The following is a 12084-nucleotide window of genomic DNA, read 5'->3' as shown; positions in this document are numbered from 1 at the left end:
CAATCCATCCATCCATCCACCTACTCATCAATCCATTAATTAGTCTATTATTTGATCAACCAACCAACCAAACAAACAACCAATTGACCAGCCAACTAACCGAACAATCAACTCAGGTTTTGTTTAATGTCAAACAGTTGATAATCAATTGATATATCGATTATATTTACCTCTACTCTCCCCTCTAAAGCTGTCTGGCCCTGACTGAGTCTAATATTAGGGTTCCCTCTCATGACGAGCCCATCAGTACAAGACGAGTCGCAGCTCTGGGTTTCCGTATTCATGTAGTAGAAAGGAGGGCATTTCGTACACTGTGAGGCATGGCCAGTACATTCTAAACACTGCTCACTATAAAATGACAAAGCAAAAGAACGAAATAAGAAAAAAAACATAGCTTTTACTAACTTTATACTTTGTGTTCATGCATTGTTTGTTACTGTAAGACTTGCAGCAAGTAAGACTTCAACCACAAGATCACCTAACAATTATAGAGCACAATTTCTTTCATTCCTAGGTTTCACAAGCTTACAAGTTATTTGAACATTTCACAGATTACATAAATAATTATAAATTGTTTAAGAATTCATAATAGCTTGTAAAAAAAAAAATTGGCACATCATAGATATCTGAAATAACTGATGTACATGTAGTAAATCTAATAAATTCATTGAATTCCCTTCTTTTTAGGGGCTTTAAAAAACAACCTTTCACTAAACAAATAAAATAAGATCATTGGAATGCTCCCCAGGGAGTGGAAAATGTGCATACATTGTGTTGAATCTGATGACCGGGGTAATAATATGTGCTGCGCCTAGTACAAAGTATTAGGCGCATTATAAAATGTGAGCTATTATTATTATCGTTTATTAGGAAAAACATGTACCATTACCAATCAAGATGCACTATCCATTGCGTCACTTACCTGCATTTCTGACATTGATTTTCCTCATCCGAGTAGCTGCCTTCCTCGCATTCCTCAGCACACGTGGAGTCGCCCCTCAGGACACGCCCAGTGGGGCAAGTAGAACAGTGGGTGGAGGTCTGGGAACACGTGGCACAGTTGACGTCGCACACCCCACAGCTCATTGCATCAGCAGTGACATACTTTCCGTTGTTACACTGCGAAGCACTGATGCACGTGTTGGAGACGTCAGGGCCAGAGCACACAACTCCTGAAAAAGAGGAGGGAAAAAAAGTTTTAGTTTATAATAAAGTTTTTGACAAAGAATTTTCTTCAATTCTTAGGGTTCTTCATCGCTGAAGAACAGAAAATAAACTTTTATCTCTACTTATATCATCTTGAGATTTCAATTACATGACCACTCTGTATTCCTCACCAAAAATATGAATACTTGATACAGTTGAACCTGCCTATAAGGATAAAGAATGTTCTTTCTTCTCTACATGAGACCTGTGATCAGCTTACAAATAAAAGCTGCCAATTAAAAAGTTCTCGAGTTTTAAAATGTATAGGGGTTTGTGTATCACAAACAAACTGTGCTACAGATATTTAGAAGCCTTTTGGCAGACAATTTTTATTTCACTGTTCAATCAGAAATGCACCATTTTCAAAAGATGCAACACAAAAGTAATTTATCTGTAACAATATTATACTTGCTCTTTTATTCATTAAAAAAATAAATACCGGTAACTTACCCGCATCTTCTCTATGGGTGCAGTCATTTTCTGGAGCATGTGGACAGGCAAGGAGGTTGGTCTCTTGACCGGTACAGGCAAGGTTGTCCAGAGCTATGATGTCCTGTCCAGAACCAAACCTACAAGTCAATGAAAAAAAAGAACAAATAAGCTAAAGGACTAATCTTTATAAACCAGAGGATCCCTGGTTGAATTTTTGAATGGAACGAACAGAATTCAGTAGTCAACAGGTTTGATACAAGTTTGGATTTGACTACATGCTAATTTTAAAGAGAATTCTTGAAGTACGTGAAGCATAATCCACTTTATGTCGTCATTGAAAACACTCCCGCAGCTTTGCCGCATAATATCTATAATTATTTTTATTATTATTAACACTGATAAAATCTCCTTTGACCCAACACAGCAAGCAAATGACGGTATCATCATAATCTTACTTTGCTTCAATGCTGGCCTCTAGTGCTACTCCCAGTCCAAGCTGCCTGCAGACAACCTGAGCATCCAGAATGTCCCACTCGTCATCACACACCGTCCCGTAGACACCGCCCACTTTGACCTCTACACGACCTTCCAGAGGGGTGGAGCCTCCTACCAGCCGGATAACATTGGTCTTCTCAAGCTTGTAGTCATTGCAGGTATCTACACAGGTGGTTCCTGATGAAGACATAAATGCATTAGCCAAAGATGTTAAGATTTATTTTCACTCGCACAGTGAGTTTGTTAGCTCGCCATTTGTGATGGGGATGTGCGCATCTTCAGGTAAACTTGTTGTGGTCATGGACCTACTACTTGGGTAGTTGTTTTCTGAGTATATTTTGTAAATAACTTTATATATTCCATATATTATTTGTTGTTCATGAATCAGTTATCTTTGTCACATCATATGAGGGGGCCTTAACTTAACAAGCTGTGCTTCAACCAAGGTCTCCTAGTCTTTCTTTATTCTACATTGTACTTTTATGATTATAATCTATTATATTTTGTTACATTTCATTTCTTGAAGACAAATATAAGCTTGATACTTGATACTTGAAGATTAGATGTTTATCCATGTCCATGTAAGCTTTGCTGGTTTACATAGAAGAACCTTGGTTCTACCAACATGGATACCATTTGGTTTTACCAAATTAACCAGAAAATGGGCCCAAGCAAACTGGCATAAGTTATTCAAAACTGAATGATAAGAGTTGTGAACAGTAGAACAGCAATAGTCCATAATTCTGCACAAGATGAAGCCTACAAGGGCCAAAAGAGATCTTTGAGAAGGCCTTGTGAGCCGGAAGGGGTCGTCAGAAAATTATAACATTTAACAAAGAGTCAATAACCTTTGGGTTCTCAACATATGCAACAGTCATTATATATCTACTTCAATATTGTATAGAGAGATTTCATGTAGGATATAGTATGCTACGATTTCACATATTCTGCAGTGTTTAACAAGTCTTCTTTCGTGTCCATTCTCTGTGCTCAAATAATCTGCCAGGCTTTTGCACACTGAAGAGCGCCTTCTCATTTGCTGCCACTAGGTCTTCCAGGCAGCATTGGTCATCTAGGAGTGGGCACTTAAGAAGTGCCAAAGAGGTTCTTACCTTCCAAGAACTTAGAGCCGGCACAGCTTGTGCAGTGCGTCGAATCCCCTTCACAGGAAACGCAGTTATCGCTGCACGGGACGCACACCCCACCACTGGTGAAGTGGCCTGGCCCACAGTCCTCCACACAGTCCATTCCAAGGAGATGGGTGCCTGGCTTGCAGGCGCTGCAGGAGTAGTCTGACGAAATGGCCTGCTGACAAGTCTGGCAGTGGACCCGACAGGGCTGGCAGGACCGGTCCGATTGGCTGGTGTAGAAGCCTAGAGGGCATTCCGACGTGCACTCTCGAAGGCCAGGACCTGTTAGGAATAGAGGACCAAAGTATATCATTTCAAGGTGATGTAAAAAAAACATCAGTAACCAGAATTTCCTGTAAAGTTATATATTTTACTGATGACAAAAGATGTCTTCTTCTTCTTCTTCTTCTTCTTCTTCTTTACTTTGTTGATTCGTTGATGTGTTTTTATACAGAATACTTAAAGAGCTGTTTGATGCTTTTGAACAAGTTCCTACAGTATCTATGGCTATTTCATTCAACAGAAAAACGACGTAAAGAGAGTTGCTGAATTAAGCCAAAGGGCAATATAGTTTACTGACTGGTTCAGACCTCCCAATTCTAACAGTATTCAACATGAGCAAAATGTGCATCCCACAACCAGAAACTTTTTCATCTTTTAAATTAAATAAAAATCTGAAAACAAATGAAGAAATAAAAACTATCACATAATAACTGAAAATTCTCAATAACTATACATGTAATTCCTATTTGACAGATAAAAAAGCAAGGTAAGCCATACATTTTATTTAAAGCTTGTCTGCACTAGTTTAGCCAGGAGGGATTAGAACTCCCTGCATGGTCACTAACAGGTGGTTATTTCATCAAACCAGCTCTCACTTAACATAAGAAAAAGGGGATCATGGGGGACCAACGGGTACCACTAAGGCATTGTTTGCTTTAAAGAGGGCGCAACTAGCTACAAGTAGTGCAGTCCCGCTTTAACCGAAAAGAAATCCTACATTAAGGGATTATGAGTTCACACAAGCTTACCAGAGCATTGTATAGCTGCATCTTGGTCGTGATCACAGTTATGCTTGCCCCATTCAGTATGGAGGCAATCTTCAAGTCTGTTCTCAGTGCCATCACAGAGAAGATTATCAAGCCAGATCAAACCATCACTGGGTGGTATTCCTGATCCTGGTCCAACCTTCAGTAAGCCTACAGCATTTCCTAAATAATTAAATTAATGAAGGACATTGTATTTATTGGGCACTTTTGTTTGCATTTTACGTCATTCTATACATTTCTATACCATTATTGATTCTGTTTTCATTTTTAATGGCATCTTTATTTCTATCTGCATAACACTCATCCCAATCAACGATCAGATCCTCATTTCTATTATCATCATCCTAGCCCCCATCTCAACCTTAATCACCCTGATGCTCATCACCACCATTACCGCCATCATCATTACCATCATCATCATCACTATCATCATTAGCCGCAGCAGCATAGTTCTCATAATCATAATTCTCATTACCATCATCTTCGTAGTCATTATCAAATTATCCGCACCATCAAATTATCATACTCGCCAAGTCAATCAACACCGTCATCTTTATCATGACATCAATCATAACTGTCATCCTGCCTTCAAAACCCTCCCCCCCCCCCACCCCCTCATCCTCATCATTCTTACTCCTGTCAACCAATCTCTATCATCACCATTCCTTTGCTAAGGCTACTCACCTAGTCCTAGACTCTGGCAGGTAATATTGGCTGCATTCTTGTCAAAGAAGTCACCGCAGATAGTTCCCCATTGGTTATCATGAAGCACCTGATGAGCAAATGAAATAATTATTAAAAAATCCTTCATCAATATTGAGAAATTCTCATCCTTCACATCAAAATCTGAACTTGTTTGCAGCGATGTAAATCCGTTTTACTGCATAATACCTTAGTAACATCGACAAGACCAACATCAGACCTACAACAGACTGAGGAAAATGAATTACATTACATCTAATCAGTTTTGTTTGGAATCGATTTGGTGGTGCAGTTAAAAGGTGTCAGAAAAAAACAAAAAACATTGATACACAATTTGGCTTATAATATTTTTAATGAAAATGTTAAACCATACAATATAGTGTAAGGCTTTAAAATGTTCATGGCTTCTATGTATCCATGGCTTCAAATATGAACTGCAGAAAATAACATGTTTGTTTTCATTTATTGCTTATCATTTTGTCAAAACCCATACACCTTTTTATTCTTAAATCACTGAAGAAGTTCATCTCAGTGATGATATAATGTTGATAAATCATTCTTTTTCTGAAATCAGTATAAAAAATATTTTTTTAAAATTTAAAAAATCCCCATTTTTGTTAAGCTTTCTTCAGTAAAAGTCTGCCAACAAAGTTGCAGCATGGCAAGTGAAAGCTCAGATAATATTTTACAATTTTACAAAATATGCCAATCATGAAAACTGACCTCTACTCTTCCTTGCAGGTGGCTATGTCCCCCGACCAGACGAATAGTTTGACCGGGCATGATGGAAGACGGGTCTATGATGGAAGCAAACTGACCAGCTGGACATTGGACAACACAGTCTCCAGAAGTGGTGTCTAAAATCTGATATAAAATAAGATTTATTTCATTGATTTTTCACAGTCTACTTTTGGGGGGGTACAAATATACTTTATTCCTAAAATCTAATAAAAGCATTTTTACGAATACAATAATCTGCATCAAGTTAAATTCTACCACTGGAGAAAGCGACAAGTTGGTTATATTACAATATGTAATCGCTGTCATGAATTGCAATTTAAGGAGATATATCTCTTAAAGTGCTACTATTATACACTAGTCATTCAAGAATGATTATAGTGAAAGCCTGTTTAACACGCATAGCACCGTCTGAGATCAAATTAGGGTGACACTTTTAACTATTACCCCTCAAAGCAGTTAATATTTGTAAAATATGTTCCATTCTCCAAAAAGACTGAATCTACTAGCCTACCTTTGGGGGCTTGCAAGTGATACACTGGACATTCGTTGTATCAACATAGCCGCAGGACAGACACTGAGCCTCACATGGTTCGCAGGCAAACATGTTAGGGTTGGAATAATTTCCGATGCCACAGTCGTCCACACACGTATTGTCTTGAAGGAACTTGTCAGGGCCACAGCTTAATACACATTCTGAGTCCTAAAGGGGATTAAAACAATTCAATAGTTGCGTCATTAATTATAAGAGGTGAAAGGTTATGGTACTAAAGTTTGATACTCCTTTAATGTTTGCAGCCCCAATCAAAATCTTTACTCTGTGATTTTCAAATAAGTATCCAGTATCCTAAACAACTATTATTATCACATCACTATTAAGTGCCATTTTAAATAGGCTTTGCTTAATAATGATGATGATGTAAGAAAAGTCAACCATCTTTCATCTACCCTGTTGGACAAGGTTGATTTTGGTAAAACATGTGATTCAAAATACTCCAGACCAAGTTATCTCTGGCCTAGGATTCAACTAAGTTAATTTAAAGTTAAATTTGGTTCAGCTATTTGTCCTGCAACCTATCATTTTGTCTGTTTAGAGCCAAAAGTCTGTTTACTTGTGTACTTACAACAGAGCTAATGTCCTTCAGGCTCCAAAGAGACGATCTATGCAGATCCTCTGTGAAAGACTGTACCAAACCACTGTCAGGGTTAATCTGCTTGAAGCAAGCATTTTTTCTTTTCTTAAAGCGGGACTGCACTTCTTGTAGCTACTTGCGCCCTCTGTATAGCCAACAATACCTAAGCGCGATACCCCATGGTCCCCTTTTTCTATGTTAATAGAGATTTGATGAGATCACCTGGCAGTGACCATGCAGGGAGGTCTAATCCCTCCTGGCCAAACTATTATGCAGATGGGCTTTAAGCTATTGATTTTCTCATTACTACAATTTTAATTACTCTAGCTGACCTAGAGGGCATAAAAGTTTCTGCATGAGTGATGTGACCATTACCTTCATGTATCTTCCTTGTGGGCAAGACGTACAGATGTCGCTCCTATCACCATCAGCACAAGAATCACAGACATCTCTGTCACATGCCTCGCATCGAGAGGTCAAGGTGTTGCCAAACTGACCGACGCCGCATTCGCTGATGCAGGATGAACCCTGTGGAGGAGAGGAAAGGTCGTAGCTGCTTTAGATTTGAATATCAGTTGGTTGACGGAATAGATAGTTACAAAAAAACATTATTAGAATGAGGAGTTTCGAACCAATCAGAAAAATCAGCATATCTTGTGCTTTGAGCAAAAGTACCTAGAATACTGGGCAGGCAGGGGAAGGGAAGACAGAGAATGAGAGAGAGAGAGAGAGAGAGAGAGAGAGAGAGAGAGAGATAAAGAAATACCATTTTATGTGTTAACGATTGTTTCACACAAAAATTCTGCATTTCTCAACAATGATATTTCCTCCTTTCCGATAAATTCCCTATTTCTGGTATCTAATCATCAAATCCAGCTTCCCAGGTTAATTGATGCTTCTATTATTCAACTGTATTTTTCTCACAATATATACTTCAAAAACAAATTACTGGGATTTGATGAAAGTTATGACGTCCAGCTCCTAAAGTTTGTCTGGCATTTTGGGCGTTGGCAACAGATATTTCAGTCAATAATTGTCCCCCAAAAACACCTAGATTGGGGCATTGGTGACAACTACGGTATTCCTTGCAATATTTGTCGACAAACACGTCTATATCCTCTCAATTTCCCGGAAACTGCCGACGTACTTTACCACAGACCCTTGAACGAAAGATGACAGATGGCTTCAAACATTCCCTACTTAACCCACTCAGTACCATATAAGCTTCTTTTCCACTGCAGTCTCATATCAGATTGATCATTCGACAGCGAAAGACTTAATTCAATGCAAACTCGACATATGGCTGCATTGATTTTGTCTACTACCCACCCACTATCGTAATTGCTGTCTATGTCATCAGCTGTTCCTTGATTAATTGTTTGTTTGTATGGTGTAGGAGAGAGAGGTAATATTTCCAATCCATCTGTTGTTTTCATGTAGATCATGGTCATATGTTTAGAAATGCTGATCGTGTTTTGTATTATACCATGATTAAATAAATTAATTAATACATACATGTAAATATAGAGATATGAAAGAAAAGGCATCCTCAGTTTGTAAATATTACCTTCCTATATATTCAACTTTTAAAGGTCGCACAGAGTTGAGTGGATGGATGACCTTTAATCACATGTAATATGGCCAAGTGTTAAGGGGGGAATATTCAATCACTGATCCACAATGTCAATAGTTTTCAAAGAGAATGTCATGGATTGAAAATAAAGAAATCTCCATACACACCAACAATCATTGCTATGTGAAATTTTTGTGAAATACAGTATTTAGGATTCATTTGAGACATTTTCAGTCAAAATCCTGTGAGATATTGAGAAAAAGTTAATTAATACACAAAATGAGGCTAACAGGTGACTAAACTAGATAAAGGCTTTCAAATATTTATTCACGTGTAATTTATAGAACAGATTATAATTTAATGGCAAACTGTTATATATTGTGCATTTTGAACAACCTACAAAGAAGTATTTCACGACGGAAGTTTGCCTTACCTGAAGGAAAGAGGGCGCTTTACAAGCCGTGCATAGGTTCGAGGCATCAGCACAGTCTAGACAGTTTGCGTCACACGAAAGGCATTGTGGGCCACTGGCGTAGTATCCCCCCTCACAGCTGTCTACACACGCACCTGTTGCACCTAAAAAGGGGTTGACGTAAAAAGAATGAAAACAAATGTAATGGTTATATTTTGTAGCATATTTTGATTTTCACTTTCCATTTGATGGCTATACCTTTTTCTTTCTATATTCTATGATTTACATCTCTTTTAAATCTCATTTACATTTCAACTCATGACCTCCATTGCCACACCTTGTTTCTTTCATTCCATTTCCACTTCATGTGCTACATTTCCGTCCCATTTCCACTTCACATGGATCTATTGTATGAATAATTCAGTTAATTGTCTATTGCCCTTCTAGTTCTGAACAAACAGAATGTAAATGTCTGGTACAGAATTATAAAAACCTATGATTTGCAATTACAAAAATGAAGAAATTATCATATGGTGACAGAAAAAAAGGAGAAAAAATAGAAATTTGATAGGTATTTGTGTTGCTTTGCTGCATACTTTTGCATTTTTGCACTTTTTATGAATAGACGGAATGTATAAATATAAGGTACAGAATTATAAAAACCTATGATTTGCAATAAATAGGAATCAAAGCTGAATGTTAATGGTATAGAAAAATACCTTCACTTATTTGTAAACTTAATTTTTTGTTTTCATAACACAATTAGAGGAAATTATACTAGCATTTGATCATCTGAAATCATTTAACTTGAACCAAACTTTAAACCAGTTTGGAATTAAACAACAAATTGTATCTAAAAAAAATATTTAAGTGTAAATCAAAACAAGTGTACATAAAAACAAGGCAATGTTATTGTCTCTAGCTCACCCTAAGAGACAAAACAAGACATCCTTGCATTACAAAACATATCTCAAAAATAAACACAAATTTATCCAACACAAAATAGAAATAAGAGAGAATGCAAAATTATGCAGCAAAGCAGCACAAATACCTATCAAATTTCTATTTTTTCTCTTTTTTTTTGCTGTCAACATATGATAACATCTTCATTTTTTAACAGTACTTCCAGATATCTATACAAAACATGACACCCTAATCATTGTGTGAAAGGGCAATGATTTATGATAATATATCTATTATATTACAATATGATTATAAACAGATAAAATGCTGAACTAAACAAAAAAAAGTATACCGGTACTCTGTAAAAGCATTCCAAAGATATTTCTTTCTTTGTATTCACTTATGAACTCTGTACACATAATTCATCGTCCCCACAGACTATGGTTTTGCAACGGAGTTGAATAAATTAAAGGTGTGTCTTCATTTCATCATCCGTGATTTCATCATCCAATAGCGCGAGCCCCCTCATTATGAATGGAATAGTCTATGTGAATACGAATGGACGCTTTGTATACAAACACAGACCTCACTACTACTGCCAGTCATCACAATCACATTGACAGAAGGTGACTTTCAGTGTGTGAATGTATATGTGTACTCAAATTGAACTGCGAGTGAACCCGACAAAAAAAATTCCCACAGACAAGAAAATAGTTAAGAAATTGCACCCTACTACATCATGCTATGCTAGATGTGAATTTTTCCTTCCCGGCAAAGAGGGGATCTTGGGGAGGGGCCGTAAGATATAAGTAATAGTCTGGTTGTCAGTACATGCTTTGCTTGCATGCATATTGCAATAAAAAAGAAAGTCTGAATATTGTGATCATTGAACGTTGTGAATAATGAATGACTCACAGCCTTGAAGTGCCTCAATTTCCATGTTATACTATTGTCTTGTTTTAAACATGTAAACTCTATCTCAATTTTTAAATTTCTGCTGGAGACTGATTTCAGTTTTTGCTGGAATCAATATAAATTTCATTATTTTATTTACATTTGTTGTATAAGAAAATACATATAATGATTATTAAGCAGAGATAAGTGCATATGAGAAAGTGGTGCATTAAAAAAATGTGTACAGGCCTAATATGAGTATGTATCTACTTCTAATGAAGTAAACAAGATGATTTCCTTGTTGGCTTCCAAATCATATCCTTGCAAATTCTTTGAAGGCGTTTTAAAAGTGCAACTTCCTTTTCCTCAAAAAGACGCATAAATTGTATCGATTTTAGTAAAAGTATTCTTTAGACTAGAACTGTCTGTGAAAAGACATTCTGTTTTAAGTGAAAGTTAATGAAGAGAAACATGACAATGCTATTCTATAAGTAAATAAATACTCACTATGAGTACTAAACAATGACTAAATGTGAAGTAGTTTTACGTCATTCATTGATCTGTTTGGATACATGAGTTTGCAGTTTTTTCAGAATGAAACAGGACATAACAGCCACAGAAAAGGTAAATAAGATTTTAATTCTAAAGTGTAATAAATAAAGTTCTAGCTTGCATCATTTCCTTATTCTCCTTTTACATATCATATTCATTAATCATTTTGCCATCAGTATTCAAAACAAAAAATTACAATGTCACAATTTTTCACCATATTTTTCACCACATGCTCCACATGGCCCTGATACAACTTTTCTGATTTTTGGTTTGAAATATCTGTTTCATACTTCTTGAATATCAATGTAACTTGTACAAATCACCACAAATCACACAGTGCATTATCCAGACACATTGACTTATGTACACACATTTTTATGTCTCTTTATGTATAATTTCTATAGCTAGGTTATGATTTCAAATTTCTGCGAAAGTGAGCAAAGAGCAGACCACGAGACCACAAAGCTGTGCTAAAGAGAGGTATTTGAGCGGCAGCCTGGATAAAGTGTTCTACACAAAAGAATGTATTTCCCGCCAATAGCTAATGGGTTAACCATTAGGGTGAGTTCCCACATATCTTGGAATGCATTGTAAACAATAAATGGTATTGTGTTCCCACCCTCCCTTTCTCTGAGGACCTATACCTCCTGTGAAGTGTTACAAAAGCCTTTGTTCCCCTCTTCCGCCCTTTTGCCAATAATAATCAGACTTGGGGGAAAGTTTGTTGCCCCTAATATTATCTTGACAGGTTTTTGTTAGTGTCGGATATAAATGTAGGTTATGGGAACAAGCAAAGGAGCCTATTGTATTGTAAATATAGGGTTATCACTACCAGTAATAATATTAGGAATGGGAGGAAATATAT

At 36.8% G+C, this 12084-nt stretch overlaps 1 protein-coding gene across 2 annotated transcripts in view; it reads right to left on the bottom strand.

The window, feature by feature from the left end:
- The window catches only part of LOC576716 (scavenger receptor cysteine-rich type 1 protein M160), a 35182-nt gene that overhangs the window by 10957 nt on the left and 12141 nt on the right, over positions 1–12084 (bottom strand). For both annotated transcript variants that reach the window (XM_030976465.1, XM_030976466.1), the window contains 11 exons: positions 8892–9034; positions 7261–7413; positions 6267–6455; positions 5738–5878; positions 4997–5084; positions 4295–4474; positions 3246–3545; positions 2094–2310; positions 1657–1775; positions 923–1172; positions 171–348 (listed from right to left, as the gene is read on the bottom strand). In XM_030976465.1, coding sequence (XP_030832325.1) covers positions 171–348; positions 923–1172; positions 1657–1775; positions 2094–2310; positions 3246–3545; positions 4295–4474; positions 4997–5084; positions 5738–5878; positions 6267–6455; positions 7261–7413; positions 8892–9034 — 1958 coding nt within the window. The remainder of the gene's footprint in view (positions 1–170; positions 349–922; positions 1173–1656; positions 1776–2093; positions 2311–3245; positions 3546–4294; positions 4475–4996; positions 5085–5737; positions 5879–6266; positions 6456–7260; positions 7414–8891; positions 9035–12084) is intronic.

Source organism: Strongylocentrotus purpuratus, unplaced genomic scaffold (genome assembly GCF_000002235.5).
Source record: "Strongylocentrotus purpuratus isolate Spur 01 unplaced genomic scaffold, Spur_5.0 spur5_scaffold_9, whole genome shotgun sequence".
Lineage (NCBI taxonomy): Eukaryota > Metazoa > Echinodermata > Echinoidea > Camarodonta > Strongylocentrotidae > Strongylocentrotus > Strongylocentrotus purpuratus.
The sequence above is the reverse complement of the archived record's forward strand: the minus strand, read 5'-3'. Positions and strand labels throughout refer to the sequence as shown.